Source organism: Chaetodon auriga, chromosome 1 (assembly GCF_051107435.1).
Source record: "Chaetodon auriga isolate fChaAug3 chromosome 1, fChaAug3.hap1, whole genome shotgun sequence".
Taxonomy (NCBI): Eukaryota; Metazoa; Chordata; class Actinopteri; order Chaetodontiformes; family Chaetodontidae; genus Chaetodon; species Chaetodon auriga.
Genome location: NC_135074.1, coordinates 18,358,077 through 18,381,056, shown reverse-complemented (window position 1 = coordinate 18,381,056; position 22,980 = coordinate 18,358,077). Strand labels below are relative to the sequence as shown.

At 39.7% G+C, this 22,980-nt stretch overlaps 1 protein-coding gene across 1 annotated transcript; it reads right to left on the bottom strand.

Moving 5' to 3' along the window:
* Positions 1-1,844: 1,844 nt before the first annotated feature.
* Positions 1,845-22,976, bottom strand: ap1g1 (adaptor related protein complex 1 subunit gamma 1). The gene is made up of 23 exons (XM_076728034.1): positions 22,872-22,976; positions 15,910-16,113; positions 15,667-15,791; positions 15,283-15,424; positions 15,009-15,105; positions 13,766-13,842; positions 11,819-11,914; positions 11,503-11,583; positions 11,315-11,413; positions 11,176-11,231; positions 10,942-11,055; positions 10,693-10,833; positions 10,283-10,337; positions 10,024-10,146; positions 9,820-9,909; positions 9,558-9,682; positions 9,321-9,425; positions 9,033-9,174; positions 8,604-8,730; positions 8,316-8,420; positions 7,968-8,128; positions 6,762-6,860; positions 1,845-6,627 (listed from the first exon to the last, which is right to left on the bottom strand). The coding sequence occupies exons 2-23, from the start codon at positions 16,108-16,110 to the stop codon at positions 6,526-6,528; spliced, it is 2,463 nt and encodes an 820-aa protein (XP_076584149.1). The 5' UTR covers positions 16,111-16,113; positions 22,872-22,976; the 3' UTR covers positions 1,845-6,525.
* Between the last annotated feature and the right edge of the window lie 4 nt (positions 22,977-22,980).

The following is a 22,980-nucleotide window of genomic DNA, read 5'->3' as shown; positions in this document are numbered from 1 at the left end:
CAGCATAATGACACTTGCTCTGTCTATTTATTAAGCCTGGCTCTTGAATATTTACCTTCTGGAAAAGAGCGGCGGAACATCCAGCAAACTAGATTATTAATAAATCAATAACATTTCTAATCCCACAGGGCCAACTGTCTGATCATTTGTAAGAGCAGATTTGCTTGGTTGATATATGACAGTAACATTGATAACTGCAGACTTGATGGCTCAACCTTTATTCATGGCTTTGACCTTACTGACAGACTGCAGATTCTTGCCAATCTGGCAACCCCAACTGTTAGCTAATGTAGTTCTTATGGATTACAACGTCTCTATAGAGCATCAGTAAATGATTTACTGACAATTAATGAAGCCATGAGTTAAATCTTACAAATTCCTAGTAAATGGTGTCTTATTGGAACATAGCTTTTAAGAGTTTTATGAACTTCAATTGTACGCCATCCTTTAAATGAGTACGTTGAGGCAAAATGTTAGCGATGACATTAAGCTAACTAGCTAAAGTACGAACACATACTTTTTGCTAATGCCACACGTTAGCAATCAGCTAACATTCAAACTCATCACCTTAGCCTGTTTTTAATCATTTCACACAATTAACCGTTTACACAAGGTCATTTCTGAAGCTTTAGCCGAAGTTCAAGCTAGCACAAGTATATTCCTCTGAATTTTACTTACAGTCTTTTTTGTTTTTTAATGTATTTTACTTAACATTACCTTTGAACATTAGGCTCCAGTTGGGCCAACAATCCAGCCAAAATCATGGAGACAACCAGGTAGAAATCCAGCAGAAAATATGTAGCAACATAATATGTCAGAGGACCATCGAGCGTGGACTACAGCCTTGGTAAGGATCCACTGGGACCATGAACCTTCGGGTGCCTCAAAAGTTCACTGAGTGGTGGTTTGATTAATTACAAATTGGCAAATATTCACCATTAACAGAAAACTAAATTGAATCCAAGTAGCATGAATGAAGTGTCAGGGATGCTCAGCTACACACCTGTCCAGAAGTAACTTTAATTCTGAATTCCCAGGTGAGGTCAGGATCAGGCCTTCTTCCCAGCACACGTTAACTGGTCATGGTAGGAAAAGCACAGGTGATGTCAACAACATTAACGATGGCTCTGTTGAGTCCCAGTGAGCGGTGACAGGGAGCTAGCATGCCCAAAACCAGGTCCCTGAAACTCAAGCAGCTAAATGGAACCCAGCCATCATTAATGGTGTTACTTACGCTTGTACCTTCCTTACTGTCTGTCAAAATGTCTGCAGTGGAAAAAAAGCCCCTTAGACTCTTCAGCTCGTCACCAAAGCCCACTCATCCTCTGTAACTAAGATCTGACTCCCACAGGGGCCCTTCAGGCTCCTGGTTTAACCTGCACTCATGTGACATTATCGGATGCTTAATGAAAGAAGCTACATGGCTACTGGTTGCTCATTTCACATTTTTGAATTCAGTCCCTGATTTACTGGCATCTCACGATTATCAGTTAGCAGCAATTTAAACTGCATGCTGTATAAATGTTTATTAAGGACAATTTATCATAGGATAATATAAAAATGAGTTGATCTTGGGGTGGGCAATATGGATAAAATCCTCCATCATGGTATGTGTAATTTTATATTATAATATCTGTATATTTGTAATATAATACATTTTCTGTAAAATCAATTGAGGAAGTTTATAAATGAACCTATTTCTGGCTAATGGAGCAAACTGAATACCTCAAAGTAATCAAGGTAATTCATCATTTTGATGCAAGAAAATCACAAAAAAGCACTAATTTTTAAAAGACTGTTCCACCACACCCCCAAACCAAGAAAACAAAATACCATAGTTCAACTAGATTTTTATTTGACTTTTTATTTGCTTGATCATTTTCTCCAACCCAAAGACAAGAATACACAGCATAAATTGAAAATATCCCATTTAATAGTTTACAACTTCTCATCTTTAATCATCATTTCATACTTTCAGTCTGACATTCACACTCACCTTGAAGCCATGGAACTGGGATTCAGTTCAACATGTCAAACATGACTGGAAAAGTGAACCTCATGCCTCCGCCCTCCCCCAACAAATCAGTAACCACATTGTTTTACAGTCAGGACAGGCCTGGGGGTTACAAACAGATTTTGTTTTCAAAATACAATGAATGCTTTTTTTTTTTCTTTTTGATTCAACAGGGAAAGTGAACATGGTGGCAATTCAGATGCTTTTCCAAGCCCTTTACACACTGAATTCACCCGAACAAACAAAATAAACAAAAATCAATTACCCAATTTATCCAAATGACGGATGTGCACTTTCATTACCCTCTTAAAAACATTAACAGTATTGTGAGCACTATCTGAGCAACTTCCTATTGTACATGTTAGTACTGACCCATGAAGGTGGTGTGACAGATTTTATAATTTGAACTTTTCTTGCATTTCAAAAAGAGTCTCAGGTCAAGAGTAGAAATGACATTATTTACATTGGTTTTCACATGCAGCTCAGAAGCTGAAAGTTGAAATTGCAGCCAAAACTCATGTCCTATCTAGATAAAAGACATGTCACACACTATCACGCGGTCTCAAGCATTATTATTTTCTCTCTCTGTCTCACGCGCACACACACACACATACACACGTCACTTCAAACGCTGATCATACCGCTGATGGGTATTTGTTTCCGTTTCTTTTCTTCCTTTTAAGTTACAGTGGCCAAAGCACTTATGTTGGGTTCATTTCCATTTGTACATTTAAAACTGCATGAATTACGGTATTATTGATAGAACTGATCAGATGTGATTAACAAGGGTACATACTGGTTGAAGAAGACAATACAAACAACACCAACAAAAACATTCAGGAATAGATGTATGAAACTTCCTTTCCCATCCCGTCAGCCTTCCATTTTACACAGCTCCCCCCTGTGGCTATTAGCTTGTAGCTCAGGCTTGTCCCAGGTTAGTGTCGGGGCTGTTTAAGAAGCACTACATATGGACAAACTCTAAACGGTTCTAACAGGGACAAAAAAAATAAAATAAAACAAAAAAATCAGTCCATTGCCTTTCTCCTTCATATCCTTCCATGTAACACAATGTTTTAAATAGTGAGGGCTCAGGTCAATTTGTCATGATGTTACATCCCCACCTTTCATATTTGAGACTACAGTGAGAGGCTGAAAGGTGTGCCATGCAGAGGCAAATAACATCAGCGATAAGGAGCAAAAGTAAAGACAGGAAGCTAAAAGAAAGCCTCGTACTGTTCAGACCAAAGGAAGGGCACTGCTGCTCCAACATGCATATCTGGAATGACTTCACATATAGTGACACTTCTTTCCGCTCTTGTCCAAATAGAAACCTATTCCAATTTAAACCTACAGGCCACAATGGGAGAAAAACGAGTCGTGGTCTTGCTTGGTTGAAACATGACGCTTTTAGGAATATGCTGCAAGGCAGACAAAAGGGTAACCAAGCAACCATGAGAGCGAACACGCTAAGACCAAGGGGCATCATTTCACAAACCAACAGACTTTAATAGATGTGAACTGTCAAGAGTGCAGAACACTCAACCACACACAAGGCCCGAAGGAAGAGTGACATCTTGGCAAGAAACCTGCTCCTCTTCGAAGGAGGGTGTGGACACACGAGGCGTTTGAGGGGCAGGGGAGCAGACGAAGCAAGGTGCCACTTCTGCTGCTGTGCAGCACTGTGCTCAGGTTTCTCAGTAGTACAGTACATCACTCAGACAACACCTCTTAAGACTGATTCAACCCTTATTTCAACACACAAAGGAGCCCCAACGAGTAATCTACTGACTCACCAACAACCCTTATAAAAGAAGGTAAGATGACACATCTGATCATGAAGTATGAAGAATAGTAAATCAAATGCAGTTCAATTGCATCCTTTTAAGATTCTTTTTTTTTTGTACATATATGCATACAATTATACTTCCTAGCTAATCTTCATGTGGGTTTTTATTTAATTTGATCAGCTTTTGTTTGTTTTACAACTATATACAATGTACAGGCAGCAGATCATATATCTTTTACAATGAATGAGTGATGATACAGGGAAGTCTTTATAGACTGATGTTGACTAGATCTATTTAGACAATATACATCGTGAATAATTGGAATTTTTAGAAAATGGTATCTAAAAAAAGGATGAAAGATAGTACAAGAGACAAAATTGTAAAAGCCCTCAATATGTACAGAAAAAGCCAATATAGCATTTGTCAACAACAGAAAAAAAAGTGAAACTGAAATAATTTTCTCCATATACACATATCATAGCTCAAAAATATTTCCAAAGCTAATAGTTTCTCTGATTTGGTCACAGAAGTTAGAAGAAAGTGAAGCATAGTGAGAAGAATTATACAGCCTGATTGAACATCTGAGGATCTCAACACAGCATTGCAGGGCTGCGAGGCTTGTTAAGTAATGAGATGTACAAACTACCATTAGTTTCTCTCATGCAGATGCTCCCCTTGATTGCAATTCATGACTAAACAAAGCTGTCAATCTACTGCAACTGAAAGTTAACAAAAAGAGAGAACACTGTGAGGTATTAAGGTTACTGTCCCCGACAGCATGGTCAGAATTCAGATTTGGAGAAGACAAGAGCCAAGAAATCATACAGTCACCAAAGAACAACCCGTCCCAGTACCTCACCATGTGACCCAAACTCACACTTCAACGTTTACTGACTGGGGAAAATCGTAATATTTAACTTTAGTGGAACATTTTTACTTTTTAAAAACACGTGAAACCTTGATGCCAGCTTATGAAAAGTTTACATCTATTAGCTGCCATAATCTGAGATTTGCTTTTGTTTTTAGGACTGGTTATTAATGACATCCAACAGGCATATGTTCATGGAAGTCTGTAGGGAAAGAAACTATCAGGATCATGTAGCTGTAATTGATGTTTTCTTTCAAAACTGTGACAAAAAGATAGTGCTGTGGACATCCAGGTAGGCCAGTATTAGTGGGTGACTCATCATTAACTCATTATGACATATAGACGTTAAAAAGAAAAACTTAATTGAAGAGATAAACCAATTCAAATCCATCCAGACCATTTCCCTAAATTGAAAACACGGTCAGCACACAAACAGACTTACAAACGAAGCTCATACAGAACCCAGTAGTTCAGGGGCTTTTATCTAGCTAAGTCAGAAAGGCACATCACTTTGATATCAGGCATAAATAATTGAGTCAAATTACTGCAGAAATAAAACATACTTTCACAAAAATAGTGCCAATAAGATGAGCGTCCTCATCAAAGAAGACAGCCATGAAAAAGAAGACTTGACGGGAAAAAAAAGCATTCAGTGCATGTAACTACATTCATAACAAGCTTCATTTACATGTATGTGCATGGTGACTAAGATCAACAAATCTGAAATGTATCGCAATTGCAAGCTTGACTGTGAGGACACAGATGCAGAAAAAGTTTAAACGCAGATCTCCAACACAAACAATCAGCTTATCCCAGATAAATTTCAGGCCTGGATTATATCCATCCTAATGAATGAACCTCCACAAACTATGCAAAGCAAGGAACAGTTGAATTTATTATACAGATCTAAAACTAAAGATACAGATGAGATGATTTTAGGAGAGCTGTGTGGAAAAGTCTGAGCACATTCTCTGAAATTAGCAACAATGACCAAACTGGGAATCTTGCATTTGTTTATGCGCTTATTATTGTGACAAAACACATGTAGACTACTTCCTATAGAAACATAGGATTATGAGGCCTACAACTGGAAAAATCCCCTCCGAGCTCAAGTCAAGGTGTGATTGTAATCCTAACAGTGCTCAAACATGCTTTAAGCAAATTAATGTAATTCAAAATGAATACAACTTTCTGACAAGTTATATCACTCATGGTATGGAAAGTCAAAAAGGGTTATCCAGGAAGTTTAAGACCTCACTAAATAGACTTTTACAAGCTTTTTTTCTGCTGCCATCATAGGACTGAAAGTTCATGTATATATATGGAAAAAAAAAATCTGAATGCAATGCACAGCCAATCATAAATGTCAATGGGGCAAAATGTTTCAACTGCACTTTAGCTGAATTATAAATTAAAATAAAACTATGGTTACTGCAGTGCTCATAGTGGGCAACACTTCTTCCTCTACAGTGACTTGAGAGGTTAAATGTACCACAGTGAATGGTGTGCATATGTGCTTTCATGGGTGGTAATGGTGCTGGGCGGAGGGCTTATGTGGAAAATAGTACTACTGCGCAAAGAGATCATGGAAACCAATTAAGAAAGAAAAGAGAAAGTTCATTGATTGATATGTTTTCCCAATTATTCTGGTGATGTCAATAGTCAATAGGGTCTTCGTAACATTGGTATTTTTCTCCTGTGTTAGATGCTCTGCTGCTTCCCATGCAACTCGAGGGCAGCTGACTGCAGTGACGTCACAGGAGGATCCGTTGGAAGAAAGGAGGGAGGTGAAAGGAAAATCATTTTCATAGTTCCCTTGGTGAGGGGCTTTCAAGAGCAACAGAAGCGGCTCATCACTGCCAGGACTGAGGGGGGAAGTTATTAACCTCAGCCAGGTCTTGCACAGGTGAGCCTTTGAGGGTGTACGTCAGCTTGATCCTCATTCGTAGCTGTTGCTGAAATTTTGTGAGGATGTTCATGTTTATAAAAGAGGGAATTCTTGAAAAACCATTTAAGACTGCACAGGTCTTCAATGTGTGCTTCAAAGGACAAAAGAAAAACAAACACGATTTGTGAAGGACAAACTCACCTTCTGTGGGTTGAGGACTCTAATGACCTGTGTGACAGTTCCCTGGTTGAGTGCTGGAACAACATTACTGCTAGGGGAGAGGAGCTGCAGCTGGAATGTCTGACAAACAGATAGGGGACACTATGTTAGATGAAAATTTAATGATACCCGTGGAGAAATGGGGTCATTACAGCAGCATAAAACCGGATGCGCTCACATTGATCGCGTGCTGACCGCAACTGATGGATCCTCGGTTCAAATGACTCAAGTGCTTTTTAAAATGATCAGTCAGATAATGTGACTGTGAAATAGGTGATGCAGGAAACTAAACTTCGCTCAGTGTTTTTGCTGCCTGATCCATCATGCCTGCCCTGTCCTCACAATACACATCTATGGCTGATCTTTCTTTCTAGGCAAACACAGACTTAACATGGTGCCGTAGGAGATGTTGGAACTAATGAAGTCGAGCAGCATCTTTGGGTTGCCTTGTAAATACCAGAGGCCTGTAATGATTTTAAGAATGTTTAAGAAAGATTTTCAATGCTTTCCTAAAAACATGCTTTCAGAGTATTTTTTATGTTTCATGATTTCCTGCCAAAACAATTTGATCTAAACTTCAAACTATAGCAACAGACCACGGTGGCACTTCACCAATGTTACTCTCTTGAGGCTAAGCAGGAGACTGACTATCATTTTTAAAATCTGTAACTACTGGTGTCAAGAAAAAGCAGTAATTGTGGCGTATTGAGTACTTAAGTCCGACGTTGAAAATAACATGGCTTATAAACAAGAGACCAAAGTAGTGACTATCACAGCATCTCTTCTGTAGGAGATTAAAAAAAGATCAAGTGATTTCAATTGGTATTGGTCTTAAAAGTCTGTCGAAGCACTCTAAAATACAACATGAGTAACAGAGCTAGTTAACACTGTAGACAGCACACCAAAGACACTGTTACTCTACTAATGATTAATTCCCCACTAGTAATGATTGGCTTACAAGTTAGCCAGTTTTCCGGTTACAGACCCAAAATTTACATTCACGCAGGCTCTGCACACCTGATGCACATGTTATTGACATTGTATGTTATCAAATCTGCAATGAAAGACGGTAGGACATTCCCCTTTGTGAAACTATGCAGGAAACTCATCAGTAAAAAAACACCATTACACATCAGAATGTACTGCAGTTTAGACATGCAATATCAGAGAAGGATTGTGTCTACTTACCTTTGGTACTGCAGCCTGAAAAACAAAGTCTGTCATATCTGCCTCTGTTGAGTTGGAAGCATGGATGGTGATGACCGCAATGTTTGGATTGGGATTAGCTCTCTCAAATGTGAAGTCTATTTTTAGACCGTTCTTGTTGTATGCCGTCATAGGAGGAATAGCTATATGGGGATTTCAGAGGAGCAGACCGTTAAAAGATTTGGAGATATGACAAGTAACAGTTCATTGGATGTGTCATGGCAATCCAAGCAAAGAAAAACACAAATGGCCAAGTGGTTTATTTCACAAGGACAATACCACAAACTGCTGTATAACTGGGAGTGGTTGGGGGGGGCAACAGACTCTCACCTGCAGCTGCAATGTCATTAAACAAGGGCTGTGAGGAGAGGCCATCCAGGAGGAAAGGGGGTTGGGAAGTGGGTACAGAGGGAGCAGGAGCAGGGGCTGGGCCGCCTGGAAAGAGGGGACAACAACACAACGGGGTTTTTATATCAAAACCAGAGGACGTTACTACTGAACAGGAGCAGGCACAGGCTGGACACATCACTTCACACTGGTGGCAGCAACACAGGTCTATACCAGGACCTTGCTTTGCTCTAAAAGGGGTAATGGAGTGCTTTAAGTAGAGCATCGTACCACTTAACGAGAGGTCACCCAGAAGATCAAGCAGCTCTCCTCCAGCTGAGGCAGGCTTGGTGGGCATCGTGGTCTGGATTACTGGCACCACATCATTACCACCCAGCAGGTCTAATAAATCATTAGCCTGGGGGACAAGGAAAACACACAAACATGAAAAAATCTTTTCAGCACTTATGTGTACACCACGTAGCAATAATACCACAACAGTTTAAGGAAATGTATCATTTTAAATTGACTTAAACTCACCAATTTAAAGAAACTCTATACTGTCTGGAACATGTTAATCAAGCCAGCTTTATTTTAGCACAAATCATTGGATCTCACAGTGTGGAAAAAGTATTCTCTTAACTGTTTATCTACTTACTCAATTTAAGATGTGCATCTTCTTTAATTTCTTTATCATGAACTAACTAAAACTGTGCTCACCTGGCTGGCTGGCTGGGTGACAGCTGGTGGATGTTTTGGTTCCACGACAGAGGGCTCAGTTTCCCCATTTGTCTGCACAATCTCTGTGGGGCCGTTAGTCGCGCTTTTCTCCATTATGGGCATTCGCTCAAGGAGAGCTGGCCTATAGTCAGGGACCAAACAAAGAACAATAAGGGAGACAAAAGATGGACCAAATTCATCAACTGGGATTTTCTTTTTCTTCCAACTGGTACAATGCAGTTGTGATGATGTGACTGTTATTTCTGGTGGACTGTAATGCAGTTTCACCTCATGTGGTCATATTTCTTGAAAAGTGCATTGTACTCCACAGCTCTCTGCTGAAGCTCCACGTCGATGCTACTGCCATATATCGAAACCACCTTCTTGATTCGGCTGAAACAAATTTTGTAAATGTTACAGTTCAGCAAAGGGCACAATTAGCACTGGTTATAACTAATGCACTGTATCACGTAGGCACCCAAATGTTTGCTAAGTATAGAATAGGTGTACAAGGCCATTACTCACTTGACACTGCTGAAGCGAGTAGACAGTTTCATGATGGCAGTCAGGGAATAACCCCGGGTTACAGGTGTGGACAGGTTGGACACCAGAAGGCCTTCCAGCACATCCAGAACTTCATCCTCAGTCACCTAATTTCAAAAGGATGAGAACAAAAGCTGATGGCCTAATGTTTCTCTAAGGTGTACAGTTTGTGCATAGTGCGGTCTTCAGTTTGTGTTTCTGTGTATGTGCGTGTAATGTTTGGCTCGAGTTCATCCAGGTGTACCTGGATGGGCTCCTCCTCTTCACATTGTCCAGACACCAGTAGGTCCCCGTACTCTCCTATGCACCAGGATGCCACCTGCACTAGAGGTTGCTAGAGAACACAGAAGCTACTTTGAAATACAAACTGTGCATTATATAATCACCGTATGCTTCTAAGACACAGATTCCCAAATCAAATCATGGCCCAAACCAGAACTGTTCTGACCTGTGAGATGTCATCCAGCAGTGCTTTGTAAAGTCTCTGTACTGTGTAGGCATGCATCTCCACACTGTTGGTGATGAGCTGGATGAGGTTGGGAACAGAATCGTCTCGCACATAGCTCCCTGCCTGTAAGGATGAGCAGAGATAACAATGACAAAAGCACAGGAATCTGAGAAAAAAAACTATTTATGTGCAGGTCTGCAGTAAAACTAAAGCTGCGTTGGCTTAGGAGGTTATACATGTATCAGAGTATTATACATACTGTTGTCAGGACTCTCATAATGGTGTCTATGTGCCATCTTTTCGAAGGGGCATACCTGGAACACAAAGAATACACTGATTAGTCTCAGGAAAGGACTGAAGAAATTTATCTAAATTCTAAACAACCAGGAGAAAAATGCTGTCAGAAAATTAATGGTATCAACATGGTCTGTCAGACGATGGATCACTCATGTTATCATCATACAGCATTTCAGCATTAGTCACAAACTGTCCACTGTGCTGCCACAAACTTTTAGATTTTTGAGTATGATGTATTCTATATTCTATGAAGAGCTGAAAATCTCCCTTACAAACAAGACCATCAAGGTCACACAGGACACGTATCAAACAATTACAAAGCAGCTGAGCACAGCTGTCGTGTGTGGCGAAGGCTGTGTGAGAGTAGCGTACTTCTCCGCAGCTAGAAAGACCCCCGATGCACAGTCCGCTTTGAATTCTGGGTCACAGGAATCCAGGAAGTAGAGCAGCTCTTTCATCATGCCTCTTATGTTGTTGCCGTTCACCAGGGCGAAGCTCAGTTCCATGGCACGTCTACATGACAATGAAAAGCAGACAAAGGTCAGAAACAACTAGGCTAAATAGCAAGAGATGTAAAAATGCAGTTTAAGTAATGTGCGCACTTTAAGCAATGTGAATCACCTCTTGATCGACACATCCAGGTCTTTCAAGCAATCCACAATGGTGCTCCGATGCCTCTGCACTGCATTGTGGTCTGTCTGTACCGTCTTTAGTAGAGATGTCAATGCCACATATCTGGAATGAAGAGTTTATTTTAAAAAATGCCATCAGGAATAAATCAATCTGTCATCAATCAACGTTCTGGACGACTCAATACATGCAGGGTCAAGTAATTGAAGTAAGTGAATTAATTACCTTATGTTTTTGTCGTTGTTAAGAAGGAAGCGACCTAGTATGTTAATGGCCAAGACCTGTAAGATGAGGATGAAAGATTAAGTTTTAGGAAAGACAAAAATGTGTATACCAAGTTTTCCTTTATATCAAATTAACTTACCCTCAGTCCACTTTCAGACTTGATATCCATTATCGTCAGCACAGTCTCATACAGAATTGCATTGCCTACATTTTTACTTGTCTCTGTGTTCGTTGCAACCTGGAAAGTACAAATATCGTACATTTGTCAAAATAACACTCACTCAAAGAAGCTTTCGGCTAAAAGCAATGATGACGTTTAATTCTAACCTGTGCAAGAATGTCATTCATTGCTTCACTGGAGTCATCGTCACTCTTGCCTAAAATTCGCAGTAGTCTCAATATCCGCACCTAAGAAAAAGAAAAATAAGTCCAGTCCTGACGGTTCACTTGACAAGTGTGATGTACTTTCTTGACCCCCAGAGGTAAATCCTGGTTTCTCTGCCCCCCTCTTTGCCTGCTGTTAGTTATTTTGCATTTTGTTTCTTTTTCTACTGTCACAGCTCAGCCTGTTTCAGCTCGATGTGAAAAATGTATCTACATCAGGATTAGGACATTTTAAACAGCTTTACATATTGATATTTACCTGCAGGAAAGGATCACTTATGCCTGACACATCATGCTCAGGAGAGTATCCAGACATGATAAGGTTCTTCAGGATTCTCACCAACTGTGGAACCAGCTACAAAAAGACCAACAACAGAGCAGAAAAGGAGAGGTATCACAATATTTTGTGTAGATCTCTCAATTTTTCTACTTTTCCTCTTCAACAATTTTATAACATTGTTCCTCATTAACTCTGAAGGTCGATAATTTCTCAGTGAAAGTGGCAGGCAGCCAGCCAAACTCATACCAAGAGCGATGAGGTTAGGAATTTTGTTTATTGAGGTAGAGCAATATGGTTGAAACTTGGGAGATTGAAAAATCAAATGTTTGAGGTTGTGAAATTAAAACCTTAATCGTAAAAAAAAAATTAGGTTAGAACATTTGGTTTTGAGAGAAAAAGAAAATCTTCATCCACACTTCTTTCACTTCTGAACATGTATGCTTAAAACTAGAGTTTCATTCAGTGCCAACAAAAAACTGAATTATATTAAGACAGGGAACTTCTTTTCAGAAAGATTATTTTTCTAATCTAGATAATTGTGATCCCTCTATTACCTCTGAATCGGATAATCAAAATGTAACCATGAGGGAACACGCCAACATTTTGGGAAACAGTTTGTTGTCTTATCCAGCATTAAAATTTAAAGGTTGGGCTTTGTTTTCATCTCTTTGTACCCAGTACAGAGCACGTGCTAAGCCTTAAGACTGGCAGTAGACAAACTACTAGCCAAGTTCCTGGAAATTCTTAAATGTAATGGTGGCTAGCTTACCCGCAAGCAAGATCGGTCACGCAAATACAACAGGCTGTGAGTTGTTAGAGGGCCTTCATTTTTCTCTTTTAGTTTTATTCAGCCTGCTTCCAGTCTTTCTGTTACGTCAGACTGATCATGTTCCAGACCACTGGTCAGTTAAAATTGATATAAATCATCTAGACAGTGGATATGACACAACAAACAAGCAACCCAAAAAGCCAGAGTGGGATTTTAAAAGAAAAACAAAATCTAAACCTTTGAACCCCTCTGTCTTAACATGATATCCTAACACCAAGTCTGCTGAACTCTTAACTCTTTTTCAATTCAGAAATCTGCATCTCCTCAACTATACAGACCTACGACAGTTACTGAAGGAACAGATAAGCTACTCTCTACCCGTGACACAGATACAGCAGAAATCATCTGTTCCTGGTGACAACACCTGTGGCAATCACGTGAAAGCACGCCCACCCAACTGCTTTTAAATAGACCGTGATCAAATGAATTGCATATTAGGCAGTAATGACACTAAAAACAATAGTGAGAAATGTGTCTGACAAATGGACCAAAATTCTTTTAGTAAATATTCAAAACACTGACATAGTAATGATCACCGTACAAATTAAAGAAATTAAAATTAGAAATCAAAGCACAACATGACATTACTCAACACAAACTGGGTAACATCTGAGGTGACTGTGAGGAGTGATTACTATTTACAGCATGCACCAGCTATGAGATCAGAATGCACTCTTACCTTCTCATTCTAACACAATGCAGGAATTGTAACAAAGACAAATGACAGAAAAAATATGAGGTAGATGTTAGGGAGGGGAAACTGGAAATCATTCACTTTCAGAGAGCTTAAAATAATGTTTAGATCATGAGTATGAGGGGTGGTGCTTCTGGCACAGTTTTGTTACACCTAGAGGAGGAGAGGTACAGCAGCAGTTGAAATACAAGAGGAAAAGACAGCGGTAGGAGATAAAAGATTGAGACATACTTTGAATATAGAACAAAACCTGTAGCGCAATCCAAGCCTCAAGTTTAACACGTTTGTCTAGCTTAGATATACCAAAAGGAAATGTGTACGCAAACAGAAGAATGAAATGTGACGTGAGCTTAAGACAAATGCACAATTTTAACATCCTTTGGGTGAGAGAATGTGTTTGTACCTTTCTGAAGTGGGCCAGCATGTCAGGACTTCTTTCACACATCTCAGTGAGGAGGACAACAGATGTATGGAGAACACCTGGGAGAATAGACAAAGTCAAGGTTATTTGTTTTGAATGAACTGAACTGTCTGGGCAGACCCAAAAACACATGGGACTAAGGCTGTTTTAGGTACCGCTGATACAATAAAAAATGACTCAGGAGGGCCACTTTGAGCAATAGAGCCATGAGTTTGAAGGCTTATCACAGCCAAAACACTGTTACAGCTCTGAAAAGTTATCACAGCAACAATTATTGTGTCCTCTGTATCGATTTGATTGGTCATTATAGTATGTCACCAGCTGATGTTGTGTTGCAGCTAAAGTCCAACAACAAAGAGCCAGGTTCTACTTTTCTGCCGGTTATTTTTGACAGAGCCCTATGCCTTGGCAACCCTGTTGTACCAATGAGGTGGTGTCATACATATGATTAACCACAGAGGACATCAGGTGAGAGCATCATAAATCTGGAAGGCTATCACACAGCCTAGTCATTACCATGTGACCTGATCTGAATGTTACAAGGTTAGAAACTCATCATCTGAGTGACAGCAGTGGTGCTGAGCTCTGAAGCCACACAACAGCCATAAATATGTCATATTTTATAATGTGTAAAATATGCACTTTTTAACTTCACATTTTCTACAAAATCAAGTCAGATGTGAGACAACCTACTCACATCACTGAGTAGGTTAAGTGTTTGTATAAAAGTTAATGTCAATTATAGAAGAGGAGGTTATGTGGTTCAGTGAATTTATTATTTTTACATTAGCAATTCTGGACAATACTCTGTGCATATTGTCTATCTTATGGCCATGTCACACCATCTTTAATTCATACATTATTCAATGGTGCGCACTGCAGACAGACCGATCTACAAAAAGCAAAAAAACACTTTCAGTTTCAAATCGTCTTAACTGAACAATCACCATTGCAATACAACACAATGTCAAAGAGGATCAAGTTATTTCAGGACTGTTAAAAAAATCTTTTTCTGTGACATGTCTCCCCTATGTGGGGGACACACAAGCCCCAGAGTTTATGACAGACTCATTAATTCCACTCTCCTCTGCAAAGGACATTACAAAAAGGACATGAGCCACCCAGCTGTTCTGAGCAAAGCACTGTGAGTGAAAAGAAAAAGGACAAAGTGTGAATATTTCCCCACGAGGCAGCAACTGCACCCTGACAAACCGTTTACACTTACCGTGGTTCTTCTCGCTCAGCAGGTTTTTTGTGGCTGGAAGGAACATTTCCATAAGTTCTGGAACCTTCCTGATGACATGAACTGCACACAACGCCGCCTGTCAACACAGAAGACAACCAACTGAAGAAAGGTCCAACCTTTAACACTATATGTTACTTTTAGGTGTTTAGTGTAACTGTTCAGCACATATGCTTACTCTTTCATTCATGAATAGGAAACCACAGACTTTAGATCCGCCCAATACTCAAATAAAAATAAGAACAATGAGGCTTACTTTTTTCCTCAAGTAGGAGTTGGATGTTTTGAGCAGCTTCTCTACCTCCCCAGCCAGGTCACGACACATTTCTGATGAACCCATGCAGCCCAAAGTGCACAAGGCCAGGCCCTGGACGTATTGTGTGCTGTGATTCAAGTCACTGGGATGGGAGAAGAGAGTAAAATGAGCCACGGAAACACATACACATACATACAAGAAACACTTTGCATGACAGTTCCAGTAGAAATTGGATTTTGGTGTTCCAACTTGCTCATACTTTACAACATATGGTGAAGAATTTCATCTTTCATCACGACCAAATACTGTGCCTATGCATAGCAAAAAAAGGAAACATCTTTAAGGCAAAATATGAAATATACTCATTTCGGACCTTCCACTTACTTCTTAATGCAATTCGTCATTAGAAGGTGGACATCTTGCCTCTCATCCAACAGCAGCATAGCTCCCAAATAACCTATTCGTTTGTCAGTGAACTTCTGGGACGCAATCAGCTTCAGGCACTCCAGCTGGAAAACATGTCATCATGTTAGAACACTATCACAAGGTATAAGCTTTGTAAAAATAATGTCACTACTGGAAATCCAAAAAGTTTCTTATACTAATTTCTCCCACCCCCATGCATACCTGCCCAAAATGTGCCGGGTAGCCCAGCATGTGCATATAAAGTAGCTTTGCCACATTTCTGCAACGGTATGTATTGTCTTCCTCTCTGAAGGACGAGCGGATAGCAGCACACTCTTTCTGGATCATCTCACGCTCCTCTGCCTGGGTCCGTGCTGTCCGGATAGTCCGGATCAGCTCCCGCAGTCTGATCGGAGCTGGCATTCTCTGGAAAACATGAAGAAAAGAAACAGGTTGGTGCCCATTGCCTTAGGGTTGCCACTAGACAAGACTAAGCCAAAACAGAATATTATATAATGAAGAAAATATGAAGAAAAATAAAACTCTTCTCAGTGCAGCTTCTTTTATCTCTTATAAACCTGAAATATGTCAGACTTGGTTCAAGAATATGGTAGTGGGTCAGTAAGATATAAATAATTTGCTAACCTGCTGCATTTAAATGTAAGGGTTACAGTTACAACGTCATGGCAGTGCAAATAAACACACTTAAACATGATGAACATTTGGCTTAAGAAGGCAAATGGATGACTACTGCGTTTAGAGCTGCATTTCTTAAATAGTATTACAAGTGCAGAGGGAAAGAAGAATGGCAGGTGAAATTCCATTCCCTTCTGCGAGCACACAAGCTTTAAGCCACAGGAAGAGGTTTAAATATTTATAAGTGCATGCTTAGTTGTGAGAATAAATTCTCTTGTTTTTATACTAGGGATGTCAGTTTTGGTTAATTTTGCTTTCGATAGCCCATCACTCATTTACTGGTAACAAACAGGTCAAGTTTGAGCTGAGGAGCACACTGGACTGCACCAGTCAGCACTGGTGAAGTGTGGCTGCAATGAAGCTTTTGTTTATGAGAGCTGTCCAGCAGTCGGTAGTCAGAGCAAGCTTGTCTGTCCTTGCTAGCTTGGCTTTTAGCTCAACTTTCTTCTCTCCCAAGTGTTTTCAATGCATTTAGTCACTGTAGCTCTTGATAATATAAATTACTCTGGTTCTAGGTACTGAACTATCTTGACTGCCCCGCCCATTACCACACTGACTGGCAGCATATCAGTCCCAATCTTTTGGCATACCAACTCGGTGATGGCCTTGGACCAGCACGCATCACACTCCCTCCACTCTTTTACCTCATAGGCGTCACACACTAGAAGTCGTTAACAAGGGTGTGTGTGTGTGTGTGTGTGTGTGTGTGTGTGTGTGTGTGTGTGTGTGTGTGTGTGCGTGTGTGTAGGTTATCCTATAGAACAACATGTGTAACCTGTCAAAAGTAATCTGAGTGGTTATGATAAACGGTTGGCTTAGCTTAAATCTACCAACAACACACATTTAAAATTACCATTTACAAGATAGATGGATGCAACAGTCACTTCACTTACTTCGTAAAAATAGGCAACATGGGCAAGGTGATGGCACGAATCAAAGCTGCCCTGTCATGATTCTGTTGTACTCTTAAGTAACATCTAGGGAAGCTAATAAGCTAACTTCTCACGCAATTTAGATCAACAAAGTCTTAAACGGAGCAGGGCAAGGTGTTTTCACCTAGAAAAAGGAAGCGTATGACATAAGTAGCCCACCAAGTTTTAACAAACTAAACCTACTGTGAATATCCAAAGAAAAGTAAGAGGCAGGATATGCAACATATGGGGAGCATTGAGACGGACCTTAAGAAATGTGTGGCTTATATGATGAACACTGCACCAGATTTCATTTTTTTCATATGCAAGGCAGCAACCATTAGTTTTTAAGAAAAGATTTTAGGGGTTTCAGGCATGGGGGTTGTTTTCTTACTCAATGAAATATTCAACACAAAAATCTAAAATCCAAGTTTGGAATTTATTACCTCTGCATGTAAATGTTGACATGCAGGACATCAGGTGTTTGGCACACATTTTTCTACATGATCTAACATCTTAATTTCAATTCAAAGCAAACTGGTTAATAATGACCTCTCGACTTAGAAAGAGGAACATTCTGTCTCCCATGTCATGAAGCCTTTTATCAGGCAGCATGCAGTACATAATTAAACTGCTACAGCAACAGAAGCGATGGTAATTACTTGTTGAGCAAATCCAGTTTGGTAGACAGTAACATAAAAGGCATTTGGTCAGAGCAGAGACCCTTAAAAATCTTATGATGTGATAACCTAGTGGACGGCATTACTCCAATACACAACTCATCTCACAAACAATATAATTCTTCTAAATATGAGACTGCATTGATAAGTATTTAAAAAAAACAATTCTATAAAGACATTAACTGACTGGCTTACAAAGATGGTTAGAAGTCACAGTCTGCCTATGGTTTTATCATCCAAGTCAGGTAGAGGATATCAGTGATGACAAAAGACGTCACACAACAAATAGATTATGCTTTTTGTTCCCATTATAATTACTAAACTAGAGAAAATGTGTTGTGAATTCTGATGCAGGCTGCCTTAATGATGTATTTTCTTATAATCACTTCGTGGTTGAGTAAGTAATTCCTCTGGGTGGATTGCTGTCATGCTAAGCAAGCATCTGCATATACAATGTTGATATGATTTTTTCCCCCCTCTAACTTTCAATGGCACTAACACATGCAGTGTAAGACCAAAGAAAACTTTGTGTTGTGGTTCTGTGATACGATTATACATAAAACTGTGTCGTCAACATCTGTCTTATCTAGGAGTGTTGCCTCAATTTTCACAAGAGCACAGCCTTAAGACTTACAGAAATCTTATGCTGCGAGTTGGCTAATTGCCAGAGTGCCTTGCATGGATAATCAACTCTAGCTCCTGTTCCCACATGACACTGACTCCAGCAATTGCCTTAACATTTATAGATTAAGGTGACAGTGAAGAATGAGCTTTAAATTAACCCAATATCAATTCTAAAGTTGTCTTAGAGATACTTGGTTTCTCCCTGGCTCTTCTTTTTTGAACCTGTAGACTGTGGCGGTTGCAGTATTTTTATCTGAATGGCCATAGTGGAACATCTCTCTGCCTTTCTTTATCATTAACTATAGCTGATGAGATCAAATAAAACTCTTTGAAACTGTGCCAGTCTACTGAGGGAAATAAGGATCCACACACAAAGGGAAAGAGGGACTCCTTTGTTGCAAATGGTGGTGATTTGTAGAGAATCTAGGAATTCACTGTGATCAAAAGAGGAATGAGGAGGGTGTTCATCAAGGCCACATTTTAATAAAACCAGAGACCTACTGTCTGTCTTAACACCATTTATATTACCTGAGCTGAATGGACCTAGTGTTGAGCTCCATGAATCATGGCTACCTGCCTCTTGCTGTGCTTATAATCAAATGTGTACACATTAAAGAAGTTAAATCCAGCTTCTGCTGAGAGCAGATTAAATTACAGTTCCTCATTCTAGCAGTCACGGTACAACGGCACATTCTTCTACAGTCAAAACACAGACACAATTTCTGGCAAGTGAAACAATCTTTAGTTTAAAAGCAAAAGTTAAAAGGAGGGGTTGAGCACATCATAGGTGGATTACCACAGGATGGGGGAGCCTCAAGCTTATTCAATAGTTAGGCAGCAACAGCCTAGGGTTCACTCACCAAGGTCAGCTTTACTCAACCTTACTACAAAGACAAACAGGGAACTATTCCGCTGTAGACATATATTACAGATTAAGATAGTGATTACACAGACAAGGCACTACAGCCTATACAGATTTTGCCGGACAGAATGGCTCAGTGTACTTGGGAATACCTGGCCAAAGTGTGACAATGTCACACAATTGTCACCAAAATGTTGAAGGCAAAAAACATAAAAACCACACACAAAAACACAAAGTGAAAGAGAGTTAAGAGCAGAGCTCATCTCAGGTGTACCATGGCACAACAAAACAACTGCTTTGCATGCATCTCATTTTTAGCAATGTATCTCAGACTGATTATCCTTAAGACCTCTAAATTTCTTCAAAACATCAACAACCTGACCAACAGTATGAGTCATTTATTGAGATTGGGCATTATCATTAACACATCTTTCCTATATGGGTGTACTTTGCACATACTTAGAAATGTTCATAACAAGCTTGTCCTCTCATGAGATTTGGTGAGCCAGCCTAGATTATCTTTGAGAGCCTGACAACCAGCAACAAGCGAAAACCATGCCACACCTCCCTTTTACCACAGGGAACAGTCAATTTCTTAGGTCAAAGACATTATATTTGAAACATTAGGCAATAAAACACAGTGATTTTACTTAAGATTATTGAACACCATGAGACACAGAAGTAATATCTCCTATTATGTTCTTTGTTGGGAAGGAGTTGAACAGTTAAACTCAACAAAAAGATCATTAGACAGCTGCAAAATGAAGAACATCAGAGACACCACTGGGGAAATGCATTTTCCCTACTCAACTTGCCAGGCTGTTGGACCTGCACTTTGCCTCGTTATTTTTCTCTCTGTGGTCAGCTATGCACTCGCATGTTAAAAATGAAGTAGTATCAAAACAGATCATTCTATTATTATCACCAACTTCAAGTAATTAGTTGTGCATATGATAAATGATTGATAATTATACAAAAATACACAAGGATGAGCAAATATGCATGTGTAAATATTAAATCAAATGAATACATGTTTCACATTCATCCCCTGCTTCCTATTAGCACAGTCAAATTTTAGGTCCTGCATCTTAATAAAGAATATGAAATGTATTTGATAGCTGAAATTATGAACAGTGTTTCACATGCATACAGTTTTTTTTGGTGGCCCACCCAAATAGAGTTGATCCCACCTTTATGGATGCTTAAGATCCCTTAATTTTTCCTTTTTTTTCTTTTCAAACATCTGATTGGAGCACAGTTTGACTGATTAAAAGTCAACCAGACTGGTGTGCAAAGATAAGTTAGCTTCTGAATGCAACACTGTTTGCAGCATCCCACCAAGGTCCACTACCACATATAATTCTCAATCTGTCAAGGACATTGTTGAATACATGTTAAATGACTTCAAGTATATTGCAAAACCTGGTGGTAAATAGAGAGCCCAGAGCCATTACTGAGCTTAATTCTAACTAGTTGGCAATCACATGATTTAACAGTGACAGTAGTGGCTCTGCACTTGCTCAACAGATCTCAAGCCAACTAAAAATGGCAGCATTATGGAGTTCCAATGAAGAACTAGCTGTGTGCAAACAAGGGTTCATGTCCTTCACCCCAAGCCAACTTCATCCTTTCTCTACTTCAAAGCATTAATTGTTGCTTCTTGCTACTTGTTGCTTTTAGGTTCAGTTCACCTACACATACAGTGATTTATTTGGCTATGTTAGGCTGCAAACTAGCTAGCAGGAAAAGCTCACACAGCAACCACCACTAATGCTGGAAACAAGTACTAATGCTACCTCCTCTTGTAATTTCTCCATCACTGACTTAGGGGGACTGTTGTTACTGTCAGTAAAAAAATCTGTCAGACTAAAATCAGCTACTGAGCAAGTCAAATGTGCAACCCAACCAGTGGCAGTGCTCACTATACACTGTGGGAGAATAACACAGTGAATATAATATAGTGTGATTAATAACTGCTAACCTTACTGTAAACAAATGCTCCAATGCACCTGCTCAAGTAAATAGTATACCGTAAGTTAGTGTCAGCAGAGGTCAAGGTTAAGTGACTTTAACTATGGCAATAGCTGTCTTGTTTAAAGCAAAAAGGTCATATAGTCATCATGTTATCATAATGAATTATATATCTAAAAAAAACAACTTTGAAATCTGTTAAATCCTGGATATCGCTCTACTAAAATGAAATGTAATTATCTGGCAAATGTATGTTTCAAAATAGTAATTATTACGGAGGAGCTCGCTGATACATTGGAATGACACGACTTGAATGTTTCACAGCTATCAAAAAGAGATGTGACAAAGATGTACAGGAATCACCCATAGTGCACATCATACTCATTTGCCCACTTCCGACTTACAGCTGACTTCCTTGATGCCAACACTAAAATTGTTTTATGAAAACGGGTCTTCATCAGATGTAGTACACGTCATATACGTATATTCAAAATGCCTTCATGTTACCGTCGTACTTAAGACGTTGTTAGCACAAAGTAACTAACTTATCAAAGTAGAGTCCACGTTCTTAACACTGAGCTAGCTATCGTTAGCTTCCTGGATAGCCGAATGCAACGCTGACGTATTGCTGAAATATTTACAATTTGGCAAAGATTAGGAAAGTCTGATACCATTACTAAGCTTTGAGGCCAAACGTGATATGCTTGATATCACTTAGGTAACGCAAATTACACGTAGCAAAAGTCAGCTAACAGCAAGCTAACACTAGTACACACAAATATTTTCAGTGAAAGGGCAACATATTAGATTGACATTACACCAGTAGCTTCACCTTGGGTGACATTATTTCTGTAAATGAAGGATTACATCAGCAGCATTAGACAGTATTGGTGAACTGAAACAAGAGGCCATTATAGGCTGGGCATGACACCTGAATCTGGTCGCCGATTGATCAGGACATGATGTAGTTTAGGCCTTCTCGAAGCATTCGATCATCAAGCTAGCCAGACCTCTGTGGCGTTAGCTAGCTACCTGACCACTCGTTACTTGCTCTAATGCCTAGTCCGAATACTATCTAAACTAAAAGGCAAATGTGAATTGTGTTAGCTAGCGAGAAATATATAACGTGGAAAACAGTATTACGTGTTGTCACGTTGATTACAACTTAGTGTACAACCACACAAGATAAATGGCTATTGAGCTTCACATCCCTAGCCCAGCAGGTAGTTAGCAAAGGCTACTGCTATAAAGCTATGCTATCCATGCTAGCTAACTTAGCTGCTGACAGGCACAACCCCGGTGCACTGAGGGCTGCGACTTCCTATGCAGCGCCACAGTGAGAGTTGTCAACGTAGATACAAACAAACCACTGATGATTAGTTACGCGTTAAGCCATTTTCATATATTTCTGCCGACGTAATATTCTTAGAATATACTTACTAGCCGTAATGATGCCAGAAAATGACTGGAATCGTCTCTATTAGCAATGGAGGGAGGAACACACTAGACATGCAAAATGGTGGCTACTCCAGCCTCAGCACATCTACCG

What these genes read in the sequence shown, in the direction of transcription:
- ap1g1 (XM_076728034.1), bottom strand. Translation starts at nt 16,110, where the DNA reads ATGCCAGCTCCGATCAGACTGCGGGAGCTGATCCGGACTATCCGGACA. An exon ending in ATGACGAATTGCATTAAGAA is followed by an intron (nt 15,425 to 15,666) that starts GTAAGTGGAAGG and finishes CTCCCATCCCAG; the next exon opens with TGACTTGAATCACAGCACAC. An exon ending in TAAGTGATCCTTTCCTGCAG is followed by an intron (nt 11,584 to 11,818) that starts GTAAATATCAAT and finishes TCTTTTTCTTAG; the next exon opens with GTGCGGATATTGAGACTACT.